The sequence below is a fragment of the Pelodiscus sinensis genome, chromosome 1 (genome assembly GCF_049634645.1).
Source record: "Pelodiscus sinensis isolate JC-2024 chromosome 1, ASM4963464v1, whole genome shotgun sequence".
In the NCBI taxonomy this organism is placed as follows: Eukaryota; Metazoa; Chordata; order Testudines; family Trionychidae; genus Pelodiscus; species Pelodiscus sinensis.
In genome coordinates this window covers 332,798,762-332,815,592 of record NC_134711.1, presented here as the reverse complement: position 1 = coordinate 332,815,592, position 16,831 = coordinate 332,798,762, and the positions used below count along the sequence as shown (strand labels likewise).

General features: G+C 47.5%; 2 protein-coding genes across 2 annotated transcripts; both read right to left on the bottom strand.

Annotated features, from left to right (window-relative positions):
- Nucleotides 1-423: 423 nt before the first annotated feature.
- LOC142830870 (olfactory receptor 52E4-like) lies at nt 424-1,377 on the bottom strand. The gene is made up of 2 exons (XM_075938390.1): nt 1,115-1,377; nt 424-754 (listed from the first exon to the last, which is right to left on the bottom strand). Exons 1-2 carry the CDS (start codon nt 1,375-1,377, stop codon nt 424-426), a joined length of 594 nt encoding a protein of 197 aa, XP_075794505.1.
- Nucleotides 1,377-13,010, bottom strand: LOC142830827 (olfactory receptor 52E2-like). The gene is made up of 3 exons (XM_075938360.1): nt 12,792-13,010; nt 12,131-12,575; nt 1,377-1,495 (listed from the first exon to the last, which is right to left on the bottom strand). Exons 1-3 carry the CDS (start codon nt 13,008-13,010, stop codon nt 1,377-1,379), a joined length of 783 nt encoding a protein of 260 aa, XP_075794475.1.
- Between the last annotated feature and the right edge of the window lie 3,821 nt (nt 13,011-16,831).

Genomic DNA, 16,831 nt, shown 5'->3' with positions numbered 1-16,831 from the left:
GGAAAGTGACAGTATTTATACAGGCTTTTAACTGTTTGTATTTGAAGATCTGTCTAGGAAAGTGGGACATCCTCCTTTGTCCGACCACAGCGTCCCAATTGCAATTGAATGAAATAAAACTGTCTCTGACTTGTTTCTTACAAACGTGGTGTGAAGGCTTTGTTTTCTTCAGCAATAGGAATCGCAGCTTAAATGCAAGATAGTATGTACACTGAATGGACACTATCTTTCAAAAACAGCAGATCGCTTTTCCGATGCGCTTTTGCTGTATGGAAGCTCTCTTTCAGAAGTTTTTTTCAGAAGACCTCTTCTGGAAAAGCTTCTTCCAAAAGAAGCCTATAGTCTAGACCTAGCCAGTGTTTCAGGAAATAGCACCATGCCACCAGCCAGCACCCCAAGGAGCTCTGTCTGAGATCCACCACCTTAGGAGAACACTTTAGTCCCCTTAAGAGTAAAGAGCTGGAATAGCCTGTCCCGAATCTGTTTGGTTCTCATGCCATAGATGATGGGATTCAGCATGGGGGGAACCAGGAAGTAGACGTTGAAAATGAGAATGAGGAAATGAGGGGGCGTGCTGATCAAACGGGATATGAGGGAGCCAAATAGAGCAGGGATGTAAAAGGCTGATATGACACAGATGTGTGAACCACAAGTCCCAAAGGTCTTGAGCCGGGCATCCTTAGAGGGAAGGCTGAAGATGGTCCTGAGGATCTGAATATAGGACAGAATGATGAAAAACATGTCCAGACCGATCCTACAGGACAGAACAAAGAGGCCGTAGTAACTACTGATGCGGGTGTCGGCACAGGCTAGTTTCAGCACGGGCATGTTTTCACACTGAGTTTGGCGGATGATATTCGTTTGGCAATATGGCCTCTGCCTCGCCAGCATGGGAAAGGGCAGTGCAAGAATGCATCCACGCAACAGAATGACCAGGCCAATCTTCATCACCAGAGAATTTGTCAGGATGGTGGAATGTCTCAGGGGATGGCAGATGGCCACATAGCGATCAAAGGCCATGGCCACAAAGATCCCAGACTCGATCTCCGTGAAGCCGTGAATGAAAAACATCTGGGTGAGGCAGGCATTGAAATCGATCTCCCTGGAATTGAACCAGAAGTTTGCTAGAATTTTGGGCAGGGTGGTTGTGCACAGCACCAAGTCGGTGACGGCCAGCATGCAGAGGAAATAGTACATGGGCTCATGGAGACTGGGCTCCCTCTTCACAATAAATAGGATGGAACAGTTCCCCAAGATGACTATGATGTACATGGTACAGAAGGGGATGGAGATCCAGACATGGGCCACCTCCAATCCAGGAATGCCCAGCAGGATAAAGGTGGAGGGGTTGGTGAAGACAGTTGTGTTGGCATCCATCATGGAGTGGTGGAGAAGCGATTCAACTCTGAGGCAGAACGTTTTCTCTGACAAACCAGCTGTCCACAGAGTTTCTGGAAGTTCTCAGGGTCTAGGGCGATGGTCACAGGGAAATTGCCTGGATGGAAACACAATGTGAATATGAGACACCACATACAACACCGGAGGCTGTTTTCAGGGAGGAGATTGTATTTTATTCACACACTGAAAAAATGACATTTTCACTATATGGAGACAATGGTTATAAACAAGAGTCTTTTAATTCTGTGTTTGTTGCTCCTCCGGGCATGAATAATTTCTGTACGTCATGACATATGAAAACTTAATAGGCACTTGTAGGAAATACACCCTAAGGAAAAGAAATTGTGAAAACTGACAGCAAATCCATGGAAACAACAGCTCATTTACGGCAGTGGCCACAGCAAAGACCATATTGGGATGCCTAAGGAAAGGGTTGGTAAAACAACTGCTCCGGATACGTGCTCAGTTTTGCGCATCTAGTGTGGGTAAGGAAATAGCAGATAGAACGCGGTGCCAACTCTGCCCACATATCTACAGCAGCGACACCATCACAGGACCTCATCACATCAGCCACACCATCACGGGCTCATTCATCTGCACATCTACCAATGTAATATACACCATCATCTGCCAGCAATGCCCCTCTGCCATATACATCAGCCAAACTGGACAGTCCCTACGTACATGAATAAACGGACACAAATCAGATATCAGGAATGGTAATATACAAAAACCTGTAGAAGAACACTTCAATCTCCCTGGACACACCGTAGCAAACTTAAAATTCGCCATCCTGCCACAAAAAAACTTTGAGAACAGACTTCAAAGAGAAACTGCAGAGCTACATTTCATCTGCAAATTTGATACTACCACCTTAGGATTAAACAAAGATTGAGAATGGCTGGCCAACTACAAAAGCAGTTGCTCCTCTCTTGGTGTTCACACCTCCACATCAGCTGTTAGAAGTGGGCCTCATTCTCCCTGATTGAATTGACCTTGTTATCTCAGCCTTACTCTTGATAGGAACTCTTTTCTCATGCCTGTATATTTATACCTGCCTCTGGAATTTGCACTACGTGCATCTGACAAAGTGGGTCTTTGCCCACGAAACCTTCTGCTCCACTACATCTGTTAATCTATAAGGAGCCACAGGACTCCTCATTGTTTTTGCAGATAGTACGGGAATTCTGAAGCAGGCCAGGAGAACAAGGGAGTTCTGAGAACTTTAGAGTCACTGTCGAGGGGCCACCCCCTTCGATGGTCCAGAAGCCCCAAAGTCGGGATCCATGCCTGCTTTCCACCAGGTAAGTACAAAATGGCAGGTTCAGTCCCAGGATACAGTCCCTGCTATTAGGGTGAATACAGCCCTAGAGGCCTAGTCAGATACACACCCCTCTCTCTCAAGGTCACAGTGGCCTAGGGACCTAGTCCAAGGGAAACCCCCCATGGCCTCTGAATGTTGGGGAGCAGGATTGCAGTGGGGTAGGGAGGTCGGGGGACCCGGGCTCTCCCGCTCCAGCGGATCCCAGCCTAGGGCTCTATCAGCAGGGTGGCAGCACTCTGAGCTCCAGCAAGACAATCCTCCACCCTGGGCCACTTCCTGCCACTCCCGAGGCATCGTCCAGCTCTATGGGTATCGCTCAGAAGGTCAGACCCTTGCAGACGACAGCTGCTGGGTCCGATCAGGGCCTCCGCTCTGAGCTCCTTCCCCCCCGGGATCAGCCCAGCCTCACTGCTTCCCTGGGATTTTTACTTGGCCACTCTTATGAGCATGCCCAGTAGGGTCATGGGGGTGGGCCAAGACAACTCTCTGTGATTCGGTGCAGGGTTGCCATACCCCCTCACAGTCATGAACCCCAGAGTCATGAACTGACCAATCAGCCACACATCTCCTTCAGAGCCAGAGGTGGGCAGTCAGGCAGCAAGCAGCAGAGACCTCTGCTCTCCTGCCCCCTCAGAAAGGAGTCCAATTCACAACAGGTTCCGTTAAATGTAAATTATTTGCAAAAATAAGGGAACGTTCAAAACAAAAATGGTCGACAAGGTTAGGAAAGGATGGAAAGGCTGGTTTGGGATGTTTCTTTAAGATCAGGATTATAATTAATGTTGGTCAGCACTATGGTTCATGTAAAACTGGTCATATCAAATAAACGTCTTGATCCTTTTACAAGAGGACAGCTTTGGTTGATCAAGAGAACGGCAGAGATGTCATAAACCTTCATTTCTCTGAGATATTTGATTTTAGGAGGGGGAGCAGATAAAAACGGGTGAACCGCTGGTTTACTGACAGATTTCAGGGAATGGGGTTGTTTCGTGTACGGTTTTGTAGGGATAACATGTAGGTACAATATTTTAATTGATGTTCTGGAAACAAACAGAAAACCAGGGCAGATAAAATTCTCACAATGTTAGTGTTAAAGTTGCAGAGAGCTGACAGTGAGGAGGCCAGGCAAATTGGATGCATAGGTAGGAGCATTGTCAGCAGGTTTAATGAGGAAAGGATGTGAATGCATTGGAGAGGGTCCAGCAGAGGGCAACCAAAATGATTTGGGGATGGGAGCAAATGAGCAATGAGGAGAGGCTGAGGGATTTGGGCTTCTTTAACCGACAGAAGAGAATTGAGGGGGGATTTGATAGCAGCCTACAACTAGCTACAGAGGGATGGAGAGAGACTGTTCTCAGTGGCGGCAGAGGGTGGAACAAGGAGCAATGGGCTCAAGTTGCAGCGGGGGAGGTCTAGGTTGGATATTAGGAAAACTATTTCCCTAGGAGGGTGGGGAAGCACTTGGATGGGGGTGGAGTCTCCATGAATTGAGGTTTTGAAGTTCTGGCTTGACAAAGCCCTGGCTGGGATGATTGAGCTGGGTTGGTCCTGCTTTGGGCAGGGGGCTGGACTGGATGACTCCGGAGGTCTCTTCCAGCCCTGGGATACTAAACACCTGAAGGATGCCCTGTGCCACTGAAATGCTGACACCTTGCAGCTCTCGATAATAATCCAGAATGGGCAGGGATGCCCAGAAAAGAGTCACATTTTGCCTAGTGATATTGGCAAGAGCTCTAGGCTGTTTCCTGGGTTTTCGGGGCAGAAAGGATCCCAGACTTACCCTCTGTCCTGCGGTGCCCTGGGTATGTCGTGCAGGTGAGCTCCTCAGCTCGAGCTGGGTACCTGTGAGTTCTGAGATGGTTTCCCTCGGAGCCTCCCTCAGGCAACCATGTCCCACACCTCTCCCAGCCCAGCATCTGCAGCAGCGTCCCACGCCGAGAGACGACACAGGGCATAATAATATAGCTCTGGGCAATCCCAGTGGGTTCACTCAACCCCTAGGGGTTCGTTAGCATCTGCATGGAAAAAGGCTGGAGACCAGCCTGTCTGGGATTCTGGGCTAGTTATCCAGCTTTAGGAATAAACAGCAATTAAGGGTCCTTCCCAAGAGGAGAGGAGAACTTGTTGGCTCTGGGCTGAGTCATGGAGGAGTCGGCTACTCTGAGGATTTGTGTGAACTGAGAAATTATAGTTGATTAATAAGAAAACTATGGAGAATGTCCATGTCTATGTCTCTTTAGGGGCTGTCACCCAGGGGTCAGAGATCAATAATTCTCATCAATAACTTCCAACACGTTCTGCAGCAACTTTCCCTGAAGGGCATTGAGAAGACCTTGCAAAGAAAAGTCACTGTGAACAGAAACCCATAATACAGCTCAGCAGCGACATGAATTGGCCAGGCAGATGGAGGGGCAGGATGAAAGAGAGACAACCAGGAGTCCTGACTTCCCTGCAGTACCCACGATCCCTCCATAGCAGGGCCTAGTCATTGGGTGGAAGCAGAGGAAAGGCTGGAAGAGGGAGGTTGAGCCTCCACCATCCTCTCCAGGGGAATCTGAGCATTTCAGAACCAGCTGGCGTGTGTGAGCTCCCCGCTCATGGGAGGTGAACTCAGACTCCACGTCTGCTCCCCCCGGCCTGGTGTAAAGAGGAAAGTCCACCTAAGATGATCACACCAGCTACATGAATTACACAGCTGGAATCAAAGTACCCACAATAGGTTTTTTATGCCATCCGCACAGGTGGAGGTTGACGGGAGCTCACGATCTCATCACCTTCCCTTAATCCTTGTGAGGAGCAGCACTGCCGGCACCAACAGGGGACTCCTCTAAGTTCCAATTAGGTTGAAAGTAGGAATAAGGACTCTTCCGGAAAAGGGTTTATTTTCCGCAAGATCCCGTCTAGACTGGCGCTTTTCTCCGGCAAAACCCCGAGCCGGAAAAAAGCGGCAGCCATGTTCATGCAAATGTCGCGGGGGATATTTAAATCCCCCACGGCATTTGCAATTCCGACTGGTCTCATTAGCATCCCTTTTCCGAAAAGGGGTGCCAATGTAGACACAGCCTATCTCTCTACCTTGACACAGAAGAATGATACAGACACCGAAACAAGCTACACAGATGCAGCAGGTTGAGACACTAATATCGACAGGTTACATGGGGTGGTTTGTCCAAAGTACCTTTGAGTTAGGCATATTTCTGCCCATACGTCAATTTCATAAACCTGGGGGGGGGGGGGCGGGTGCTGACATCGTAGCCCCCACCTCATGTAATCACTTGATCAGTCTCGTGACTGAGAGTTCTCCCCCTATGGCTGAGGAATGGTTCTAGTCACCAATGGATCCCTCTCTTGCTCTCTTTCGGTCCCATCTCTTGGTCAGGACCACCCACTCTGAGAGCTGAACAACAGCCCCCTCCTCACCTGTAGCAGAAGGGAAGCAAGGAAAAGGTAGATCACAATGTGGTGTGTTGACCACCTACTGCCATTGTCTCACCTCAAGCTGGCATTCATAGAATCATAGAATCATAGAACTGGAAGAGACCTCAGAAGGTCAAGTCCAGCCCCCTGCTCTAGGCAGGACCAGTTCCAACTAAATCAACCCGGCCAGGGCTTTGTCAAGCCGAGACTTAAACACCTCTAGGGATGGAGACTCCACTACTTCCCTAGGGAACCCATTCCAGTGCTTCACCACCCTCCTAGTGAAATAGTTTTTCCTAATATCCAACCTGGACCTCTCCCACCACAACTTGAGACCATTGCTCCTTGTTCTGCCATCTGTCACTACCAAGATCAGCCTCTCTCCAGCCTCTTTGGAACCTCCCTTCAGGAAGTTGAAGGCTGCTATCAAATCCCCCCTCACTCTTCGCTTCTGCAGACTAAACAGACCCAAGTCCCTCAGCCTCTCCTCATAAGTCATATGCTCCAGCCCCCTGATCATTTTGGTTGCCCTCCGCTGGACCCTCTCCAATGCATCCACATCCTTTTTGTAGTGGGGGGCCCAGAACTGGACACATTGCTCCTCTGTAGTGTCTTGTGAACTGTGCAGCTGCAGTCATTGCTATACCCTGGTCTCTGCCCAGCATCCATCTCACTAAGGATGTTAAAATGTTGTTAACTGATTTGTTGATGGAATTTCCATCAACTAGCCGACTAGTCAATAGGCACTTCGAACCGGTAGTTCCAACTCCCTGCCCGCGGCTACATGCGGCATGGGCTAGATAGTTCAAATTAAAGCTCCTAATTTGAACTACCGTTACTCCTCCTGCAATGAGGAGTAATGGTAGTTCAAATTAGGAGCTTTAATTCGAACTACCTAGCCCGTGCCGCGTGTAGCGCAGGGGGTTTGAACTACGGGGCATTTAAAAATGGCGGTGCCTGGGAACATGCAAATAAAGCCCGGGATATTTTAATCCCGGGCTTCATTTGCAAGTTCGAATGACTACATTAGCCACCCTAGTTTGAACTAGGCTGGCAGTGTAGACATACCCCAAGAGTCCCCAATGTGGTTTGGATTTTGGCCAAACCATTCCAGTGACTTTCCCTGCTGGTACGAGTCCCCAGTTGCTCTTTACATGCAATAACAGGGAGGGAGCCTTTTCTGTTGTGTTACTCTCTGTGTATTTGCTGGAAGCCGGGTTTTGTTTAAAGCTGTTCACTTGTGACTTATCTGACTGGTTACCCTGTGGGTCAGCAGGCTGGCTGGGATCCACTGCAGGGGGAGAGGCTGCCTGGATTCCAACTGAGGATCCGACCCCAAGTAGAGAGATGGGTTAGGCTCAGCATATGATGCAGATTTTGGGATCAGAGACATTCCCTGAGACTTAGGTGAATTAAACCGAAGCGTTTGGGATCTCTCAGTGTCTTCTGAGGTTCCATCTAGACAGCAGGTTTCTTGCGCAAGAAGTTTTTTTTTTGGAAGAGATCTTCCAAAATAACTTCTTGCCAAAGAGCACGTTTACACTGCAAATGCGCATTGAAAAACGATCTGCTTTTTCAAAAGATAGCGTCCAGACTGTATGGACACTCTCTCACATGTAAGCTGTGATTGCTATGGGTGGAGTGGCCACCAGGGCACCTGTGTTTTTTCCTCTTTCCTCTTCTTCTGAGAGAACTCCCTCTTTCCCGTCCACACATGCCTTTTTCTGAAAGAGCTCTTTCGGAAAATGGCTTCTTCCTCATAGAATGATGATTACCAATGTCAGAAAAAACCCTCTGTTCTTTTGATTTTCTTGTGGAAGAACGCAGTTGCAGTGTGGACATTCCTCAAGTTTTGTTGGAAAAACAGCCCTTTTTCCAATAAATCCCTGTTGTGTATATGAGTGTGATTGGTGTGGACTGAACTGTTCCCATTTTCCTTTTAGTTTTCTCTTTATGTTTGTTGTAACTGTGAAGACAATGTCGGTGGGTTATAAAATGGCTCTGTTATGCTGTAAAAATTAGATTATTATTTGTTTCTTCATCATAAGATTTGATAAAGTGATTTAATTAAATACATTTCTATAGTTCCTTTTGGGATTTCAATGTGGGGGAGGCTGGCATTGGGTAGTCCTTCCAGCCTGAACTCTGGGTGTCCAGTGACTTTTGGTAGGAGTTTTTTTTATTATTATTTTAAGACACTGGAGAAGCAGAGACTTGAGGATTGCTCAGAGTTCACCTGTGAATTCTTTTGAGGAATATTGCAGTTAGTCATAACATATTACTTCATTCCTGTATTTTATTATAATAGTAAGATAATGGAAACTTGCACCCAATTAGGGTTAGAGCCCTATAGGACAGGGATGCGTAATCTTTTTTGGGTTGGGGGTCACTGACGCAGAGAAAATCAGTCAGGGGCTGCACACAAGTGAGAAGCAAAGAAGAAACCCATCCCTCACCAGCAGGGTCTGGATCCAGGCAACCTTTGGTTCCCCACCCCCGCTGTAGGACTATTTGGTCAGTGATGTGTCCTCTGTTGATAGACCAGTAGAAATTAAATGAGCTATTAGGATCGTTGGTCATGTGGCTAATAGGAGGCGGGTGAAGGGAGAATAAAAGGATACGAATCTCTGCGAATGTGAAGACCCTTGTTTCTGTGATACACACAGGAAGAGAATGTGTGTTGCAGAAGCGAGGGCAGAAATGGGATGTAATTCTTACTCCCTTTGTGGCTTTGCTATTTCTATCGAACTAGGGTGGTAGTGTAGACATAACCTTACAGAAAAAAACAACAAATGGTCTGGTAGCATTTTCTAGACTAACGAAACATATAGATGGTATCATGAGCTTTCGTGGACACAGCCCACTTCTTCAGATGACCGGAGTTATGGGTAGGGGATATGAAAACTCGAAATAAATAGGAGAGGGGAGAGAGAAAGAAGAAAAGGAAGGGGGGTGGGAAACAGAGCATCATTAAGTATCTGGAGAATGGGTACTTAAACCTAAGCAGATACATATCAAAGTCAATAGATAGATTGCTAAGACAGGAAGGATACCACTCAGGCAGCTGTTAGCTTCCGACAGTTAAAAGAAGGAGGATTATGGAAAGTGTACTAGCTCCAACTTTGAAGGTGGTGTGGAGCTGATGACAAGGAATCCACTGTAGGACGCTTTGATATTTTAGAGAAAACATCTGGAAGTGTCATAAGTGCATCTGAGCTTAAGGCTCAGTTTTCTGAGATACACCAGAGAATCACTTTCTGCATACCAAAGTGGACTACATGCCCAAGAAATTTTAGAGGCTGGTGGGATAAAAGATACTGAATCGGACTCTTCCATAAAAGATAACTTTTCCATGGTGAATGAAAGAATGACCATAGTTGGTCTGACCAAAAGTCCATCTTGCCCAGTGTCCTGTCTTGGAAGAGTGGCCAACACAAGATACCCCAGAAGGAGTGAATAGAACAGGAAATTGTCACATTATCCAGGCTGGGAATGGGTGACATCACTGGATGATTCCCTGTTCTGTTCCCTCTGTCTGGGGCACCTGGAATTGGCTACCCTGGGCAGACAGGACACTGGGCTAGCTGCAACTTTCGTCTGACCCAATCTAGCTGCTCTTGTGAAAACCATACACCCATGGGGTGTGGTTCACTGTCCTATGTAGTGGCACTTGGACCCTTACAGGGAAAGAGAAGGGTGAGTGAGATCTACAGCCTTAGCTGAGAGTCAGCTGCCTTTATAGCTCCAGCTGTAGAGGGTTATGCACTAAGCCCCAGAAGTCCCACTTGTAACTGCCTGCAGGCAGAACTGAACCTGTGACCTCAAGGTGTAGAGTACATTCATTCTTACTGCTCCCTGTAAATGGTCTGAGCACCAGCTCATGGGACAGTGAACCACACCCAGTAGCTGTATGGATTACACTAGTGCCAGACGAAAAGGAAGCCTGCCTGAAAAAGCAAAACTGCATCTGTTATTTGCCTGGGTGAGACCCTGCTGAATTCACATCCTAACCAGAATTAGGCTGAGATGGTGGGTTTGTTTTATTTGTTATCGTAATCGAATTTCATCTATTTGCTGTCACCTGCCCTCCCTAAAAGGCTCCCGTTCTGTTGCTAATGCATCTCTTTTCTTGGTTACCCATCACTCTACACGTTTTCTGAGGTGCCAAGGGGAAAACCTCAGCTCATGAGTACAAGAGCTGGTGTGTAGCCTCTTGCCGTTGGAGAAGTGATGTCCAGGGTCACACATTCTTACTGGTTGGGTGAGGCAAGCTAGGAGGCCTTTGCCGGTTGCCGCCTTACACTGCAGGAGGCAGCCCTGTTAGGTGTGACACAGGGCCCAGCTGGATTTCAGTTCCAGGTGGAGTCTTGGAAGGAACCATCTCTGAGATGATCCAAATGGTGATGGGGGGCAGATGAGGAGCAAGCAACCAGTGTGGGGCCTTAAAGGACAAGAGATAGAAGTGTCTGGGAGCTTGAGGGAAGACATGGGGCAGGACCCTGAGGAAAAAGGTGGGACAAGGGCAGGCCTCAGATGTCCAGTTACAGTTAGGAAGTTGGCAATTCTATGAGTTGTGCACAGATGAATTCCCCAGTATGTCAGGCTAAGGCTATGTCTAGACTGCAGGTTTCTTTCGGAAGAGAGATTCTGGAAAACCTTATTTCCAAAAAGAGCATCTACACAGCGAAAGTGCAATGAAATGAAAAAGTAACGTTCTTTTTTGAAAGATGGCATCCACATTGATTGGACACTATCTTGCCTGTAAGTTGTGAGTACTGTGGACGGAGCGGCCAGCATGGCACCTGAGCTTTTTCCTGGAGGCCTCTTCTTTTGAAACAACACTCTTTTCCGCATCCACACAAACCTTTTTGGCCAAAGAACACAATAGCAGCGTGGATGTATGTATTGTTTTTCTGGAAAAATTGCCATTTTTCTAGAAAGTCTCTGGAGTGTAGACATAGCCACTGACTTGCCAATCAAAGTAAGGTTAAATTGTTTGCTGCCTTTACTATGTTTTCTCAGGGTATGTCTACGCTGCATAGTAAAGTCAGCAAACAATGTAACCTTACTTTGATTGGCAAGTCAGTGGCTATGTCTACACTCCAGAGGGTTTTTTTTCTGAAAACCTTCACTTATGTCCGCACTGCAACCACAAAGGAGCTCTTTCAGAAAAAGGCGTGTGTGGATGGGGAAGAGAGTTCTTTCGAAAAAAGAGGGAAAAGCACAGGTGCCATGGTGGCCATTCCGTCCAGAGTGTGGAAGCAGGAAAAGGGGAAAGGATATTTGTGCGTACCCATCTTAGGATTGTCAATAGCAGAGCAAGAGTCAGAGTAAGTCTGTAGCCTGACAGCGCGAGAACTGTAAGAAGCGCTGCCTTTGCCTCTCGCCTCCATACGGAGATAAGGATGGAATGCTGACTCCAGAGAGAAGCTAGAGATAAGGTAGCATCTGGGAGGAACTAAGAGATAATTGTTAGCCACTGGTGTATGTAATGGAAAGTGACAGTATTTATACAGGCTTTTAACTGTTTGTATTTGAAGATCTGTCTAGGAAGGTGGGACATCCTCCCTTGTCCGACCACAGTGTCCCAATTGCAATTGAATGAAATAAAACTGTCTCTGACTTGTTTCTTACAAACGTGGTGTGAAGGCTTTGTTTTCTTCAACAATAGGAATCGCAGCTTAAATGCAAGATAGTATCTACACTGAATGGACACTATCTTTCAAAAAGAAACAGATCGCTTTTCTGATTCGCTTTTACTGTATGGAAGCTCTCTTTCAGAAGTTTTTTTCAGAAGACCTCTTCTGGAAAAGCTTCTTCCAAAAGAAGCCTATAGTCTAGACCTAGCCAGTGTTTCAGGAAATAGCACCATGCCACCAGCCAGCACCCCAAGGAGCTCTGTCTGAGATCCACCACCTTAGGAGAAAACTTTAATCCCTTTAAGAGTAAAGAGCTGGAATAGCCTGTCCTGAATCTGTTTGGTTCTCATACCATAGATGATGGGATTCAGCATGGGGGGAACCAGGAAGTAGATGTTGGCAATGAGAACGAGGAAATGAGGGGGCGTGCTGATCAAACGGGATATGAGGGAGCCAAATAGAGTAGGGATGTAAAAGGCTAATATGACAGAGATGTGGGAGCCACAAGTCCCAAAAGTCTTGAGCCGGGCTTCCTTTGTGGGAAGTCTGAAGATGGCCCTGAGGATCTGGGTATAGGACAGAGTGATCAAAAACACATCTAGACCCATCCTACAGGACAGAACAAAGAGGCCGTAGTAACTACTGATGCGGGTGTCGGCACAGGCTAGTTTCAGCATGGGCATGTTTTCACACTGAGTTTGGCGGATGATATTCGTTTTGCAATATGGCCTCTGCCTCGCCAGCATGGGATAGGGCAGTGCAAGAATGCTGCCACGTAACAGAATGACCAGGCCAATCTTTATCACCAGGGAGTTTGTCAGGATGGTGGAATGTCTCAGGGGATGGCAGATGGCCACATAGCGATCAAAGGCCATGGCAACAAAGATCCCAGACTCGATCTCCGTGAAGCCGTGAATGAAAAACATCTGGGTGAGGCAGGCATTGAAATCGATCTCCCTGGAATTGAACCAGAAGTTTGCTAGAATTTTGGGCAGGGTGGTTGTGCACAGCACCAGGTCAGTGACGGCCAGCATGCAGAGGAAATAGTACACGGGCTCATGGAGACTGGGCTCCCTCTTCACAATAAATAGGATGGAACAGTTCCCCAAGATGACTATGATGTACATGGTACAGAAGGGGATGGAGATCCAGACATGGGCCACCTCCAATCCAGGAATGCCAAGCAGGATGAAGGTGGAGGGGTTGGTGAAAACAGTTGTGTTGGCATCCATCATGGAGCGGTGGAGAAGCAATTCAACTCTGAGGCAGAACGTTTTCTCTGACAAACCAGCTGTCCACAGAGTTTCTGGAAGTTCTCAAGGTCTGGGGCGATGGTCACAGGGAAATTGCCTGGATGGAAACACAATGTGAATATGAGACACCACATACAACACCGGAGGCTGTTTTCAGGGAGGAGATTGTATTTTATTCACACACTGAAAAAATGACATTTTCACTATATGGAGACAATGGTTATAAACGAGAGTCTTTTAATTCTGTGTTTGTTGCTCCTCCGGGCATGAATAATTTCTGTACGTCAATACATATGAAAAGTTAATAGGCACTTGTAGGAAATACACCCTAAGGAAAAGACATTGTGAAAACTGACAGCAAATCCATGGAAACAACAGCTCATTAACGGCAGTGTCCACAGCAAAGACCATATTGGGATGCCTAAGGAAAGGGTTGGTAAAACAACTGCTCCGGATACGTGCTCAGTTTTGCGCATCTAGTGTGGGTAAAGAAATAGCAGATAGAACGCGGTGCCAACTCTGCCCACATATCTACAGCAGCGACACCATCACAGGACCTAATCACATCAGCCACACCATCACGGGCTCATTCATATGCACATCTACCAATGTAATATACACCATCATCTGCCAGCAATGCCACTCTGCCATATACATCAGCCAAACTGGACAGTCCCTACGTACATGAATAAACGGACACAAATCAGATATCAGGAATGGTAATATACAAAAACCTGTAGAAGAACAGTTCAATCTCCCTGGACACACAGTAGCAAACTTAAAAGTAGCCATCTTGCCACAAAAAAACTTTGAGAACAGACTTCAAAGAGAAACTGCAGAGCTACATTTCATCTGCAAATTTGATACTACCACCTTAGGATTAAACAAAGATTGAGAATGGCTGGCCAACTACAAAAGCAGTTGCTCCTCTCTTGGTGTTCACACCTCCACATCAGCTGTTAGAAGTGGGCCTCATTCTCCCTGATTGAATTGACCTTGTTATCTCCAGCCTTACTCTTGATAGCAACTCTTTTCTCATGCCTGTATATTTATACCTGCCTCTGGAATTTGCACTACATGCATCTAACAAAGTGGGTCTTTGCCCACGAAAGCTTCTGCTCCACTACATCTGTTAATCTATAAGGGTCCACAGGACTCCTCATTGTTTTTGCAGATAGTACGGGAATTCTGAAGCAGGCCAGGAGAACAGGGGAGTTCTGAGAACTTTAGAGTCACTGTCGAGGGGCCACCCCCTTCGATGGTCCAGAAGCCCCAGAGTCGGGATCCGTGCCTGCTTTCCACCAGGTAAGTACAAAATGGCAGGTTCAGTCCCAGGATACAGTCCCTGCTATTAGGGTGAATACGGCCCTAGAGGCCTAGTCAGATACACACCCCTCTCTCTCAAGGTCACAGTGGCCTAGGGACCTAGTCCAAGGGAAACCCCCCATGGTCTCTGAATGTTAGGGAGCAGGATTGCAGTGGGGTAGGGAGGTCGGGGGACCCGGGCTCTCCCGCTCCAGCGGATCCCAGCCCAGGGCTCTATCAGCAGGGTGACAGCACTCTGAGCTCCAGCAAGACAATCCTCCACCCTGGGCCACTTCCTGCCACTCCCGAGGCATCGTCCAGCTCTATGGGTATCGCTCAGAAGGTCAGACCCTTGCAGACAACAGCTGCTGGGTCTGATCAGGACCTCCAGTCTGAGCTCCTTCCGCCCCGGGATCAGCCCAGCCTCACTGCTTCCCTGGGATTTTTACTTGGCCACTCTTATGAGCATGCCCAGTAGGGTCATGGGGGTGGGCCAAGACAACTCTCTGTGATTCGGTGCAGGGTTGCCATACCCCCTCACAGTCATGAACCCCAGAATCATGAATTGACCAATCAGCCACACATCTCCTTCAGAGCCAGAGGTGGGCAGTCAGGCAGCAAGCAGCAGAGACCTCTGCTCTCCTGCCCCCTCAGAAAGGAGTCCAATTCACAACAGGTTCCGTTAAATGTAAATTATTTGCAAAAATAAGGGAACGTTCAAAACAAAAATGGTCGACAAGGTTAGGAAAGGATGGAAAGGCTGGTTTGGGATGTTTCTTTAAGATCAGGATTATAATTAATGTTGGTCAGCACTATGGTTCATGTAAAACTGGTCATATCAAATAAACGTCTTTATCCTTTTACAAGAGGACAGCTTTGGTTGATCAAGAGAACGGCAGAGATGTCATAAACCTTCATTTCTCTGAGATATTTGATTTTAGCAGGGGGAGCAGATAAAAACGGGTGAACCGCTGGTTTACTGACAGATTTCAGGGAATGGGGTTGTTTCGTGTACGGTTTTGTAGGGATAACATGTAGGTACAATATTTTAATTGATGTTCTGGAAACAAACAGAAAACCAGGGCAGATAAAATTCTCACAATGTTAGTGTTAAAGTTGCAGAGAGCTGACAGTGAGGAGGCCAGGCAAATTGGATACATAGGTAGGAGCATTGTCAGCAGGTTTAATGAGGAAAGGATGTGAATGCATTGGAGAGGGTCCAGCAGAGGGCAACCAAAATGATTTGGAGATGGGAGCAAATGAGCAATGAGGAGAGGCTGAGGGATTTGGGCTTCTTTAACCTGCAGAAGAAAATTGAGGGGGGATTTGATAGCAGCCTACAACTAGCTACAGAGGGATGGAGAGAGACTGTTCTCAGAGGTGGCAGAGGGTGGAACAAGGAGAAATGGGCTCAAGTTGCAGCGGGGGAGGTCTAGGTTGGATATTAGGAAAACTATTTCCCTAGGAGGGTGGGGAAGCACTTGGATGGGGGTGGAGTCACCATGAATTGAGGTTTTGAAGTTCTGGCTTGACAAAGCCCTGGCTGGGATGATTGAGTTGAGGTTGCTCCTGCTTTGGGCAGGGGGCTGGACTCGATGACTCCGGAGGTCTCTTCCAGCCCTGGGATACTAAACACCTGAAGGATGCCCTGTGCCACTGAAATGCTGACACCTTGCAGCTCTCGATAATCATCCAGAATGGGCAGGGATGCCCAGAAAAGAGTCTCATTTTGCCTAGTGATATTGGCAGGAGCTCTAGGCTGTTTCCTGGGTTTTCGGGGCAGAAAGGATCCCAGACTTACCCTCTGTCCTGTGGTGCTCTGGGTTTGTCGCGCAGGTGAGTTCCTCAGTTCGAGCTGGGTACCTGTGAGTTCTGAGATGCTTTCCCTCAGAGCCTCCCACAGGCAAGCACGTCCCGTATCTCTCTCAACCCAGCACCTAGAGCGACGTCCCGCACCGAGAGCCGACACAGGGCTGTGCACCGTTAATAATATAGCGCCGGGCAATCCCAGTGGGTTTGCTCACCCTCTAGGGGTACATGAGCATCTGGATGAAAAAAGGCTGGAGACCAGCCTGTCTGGGCTTCCGGGCTAGTTATCCAGCTTTAGGAGTAAACAGCAATTAAGGGACCTTCCCAAGAGGAGAGGAGAACTCCTGGGCTCTGGGCTGAGTCACAGAGTAGTCGGCTGCTCTGAGGATTTGTGTGTACTTGGAAATTATAGTTGATTCATAAGGAAACTATGGAGAATGTCCATGTCTATGTCTCTTTAGGGGCTGTCTCAAGGAGCAGAGATCAATAATTCTCATCAATAACTTTAATTATATTGTGCAGCATCTTTCTTTGACAGGCATTGACAAGAGCTTGCAAAGGAAAGTCACTGTGAATAGAAACCCAGAAAGCAGCTAAGCAGGGAGACTTAAATTGACCAGGCAGAATGAGGGGCAGATTGAGAGAGAGACAACCAGGAGTCCTGACTTCCCTGCAGTACCCACAAT

What these genes read in the sequence shown, in the direction of transcription:
- LOC142830827 (XM_075938360.1), bottom strand. Translation starts at nt 13,010, where the DNA reads ATGGATGCCAACACAACTGTTTTCACCAACCCCTCCACCTTCATCCTG. An exon ending in TGCTGGCCGTCACTGACCTG is followed by an intron (nt 12,576 to 12,791) that starts GTGCTGTGCACA and finishes CTGGTGATAAAG; the next exon opens with ATTGGCCTGGTCATTCTGTT. An exon ending in GCTGAATCCCATCATCTATG is followed by an intron (nt 1,496 to 12,130) that starts GTATGAGAACCA and finishes GTTTCCATCCAG; the next exon opens with GCAATTTCCCTGTGACCATC.
- LOC142830870 (XM_075938390.1), bottom strand. Translation starts at nt 1,377, where the DNA reads ATGGATGCCAACACAACTGTCTTCACCAACCCCTCCACCTTTATCCTG. An exon ending in AAAATTCTAGCAAACTTCTG is followed by an intron (nt 755 to 1,114) that starts GTTCAATTCCAG and finishes TCTGTCCTGTAG; the next exon opens with GATCGGTCTGGACATGTTTT.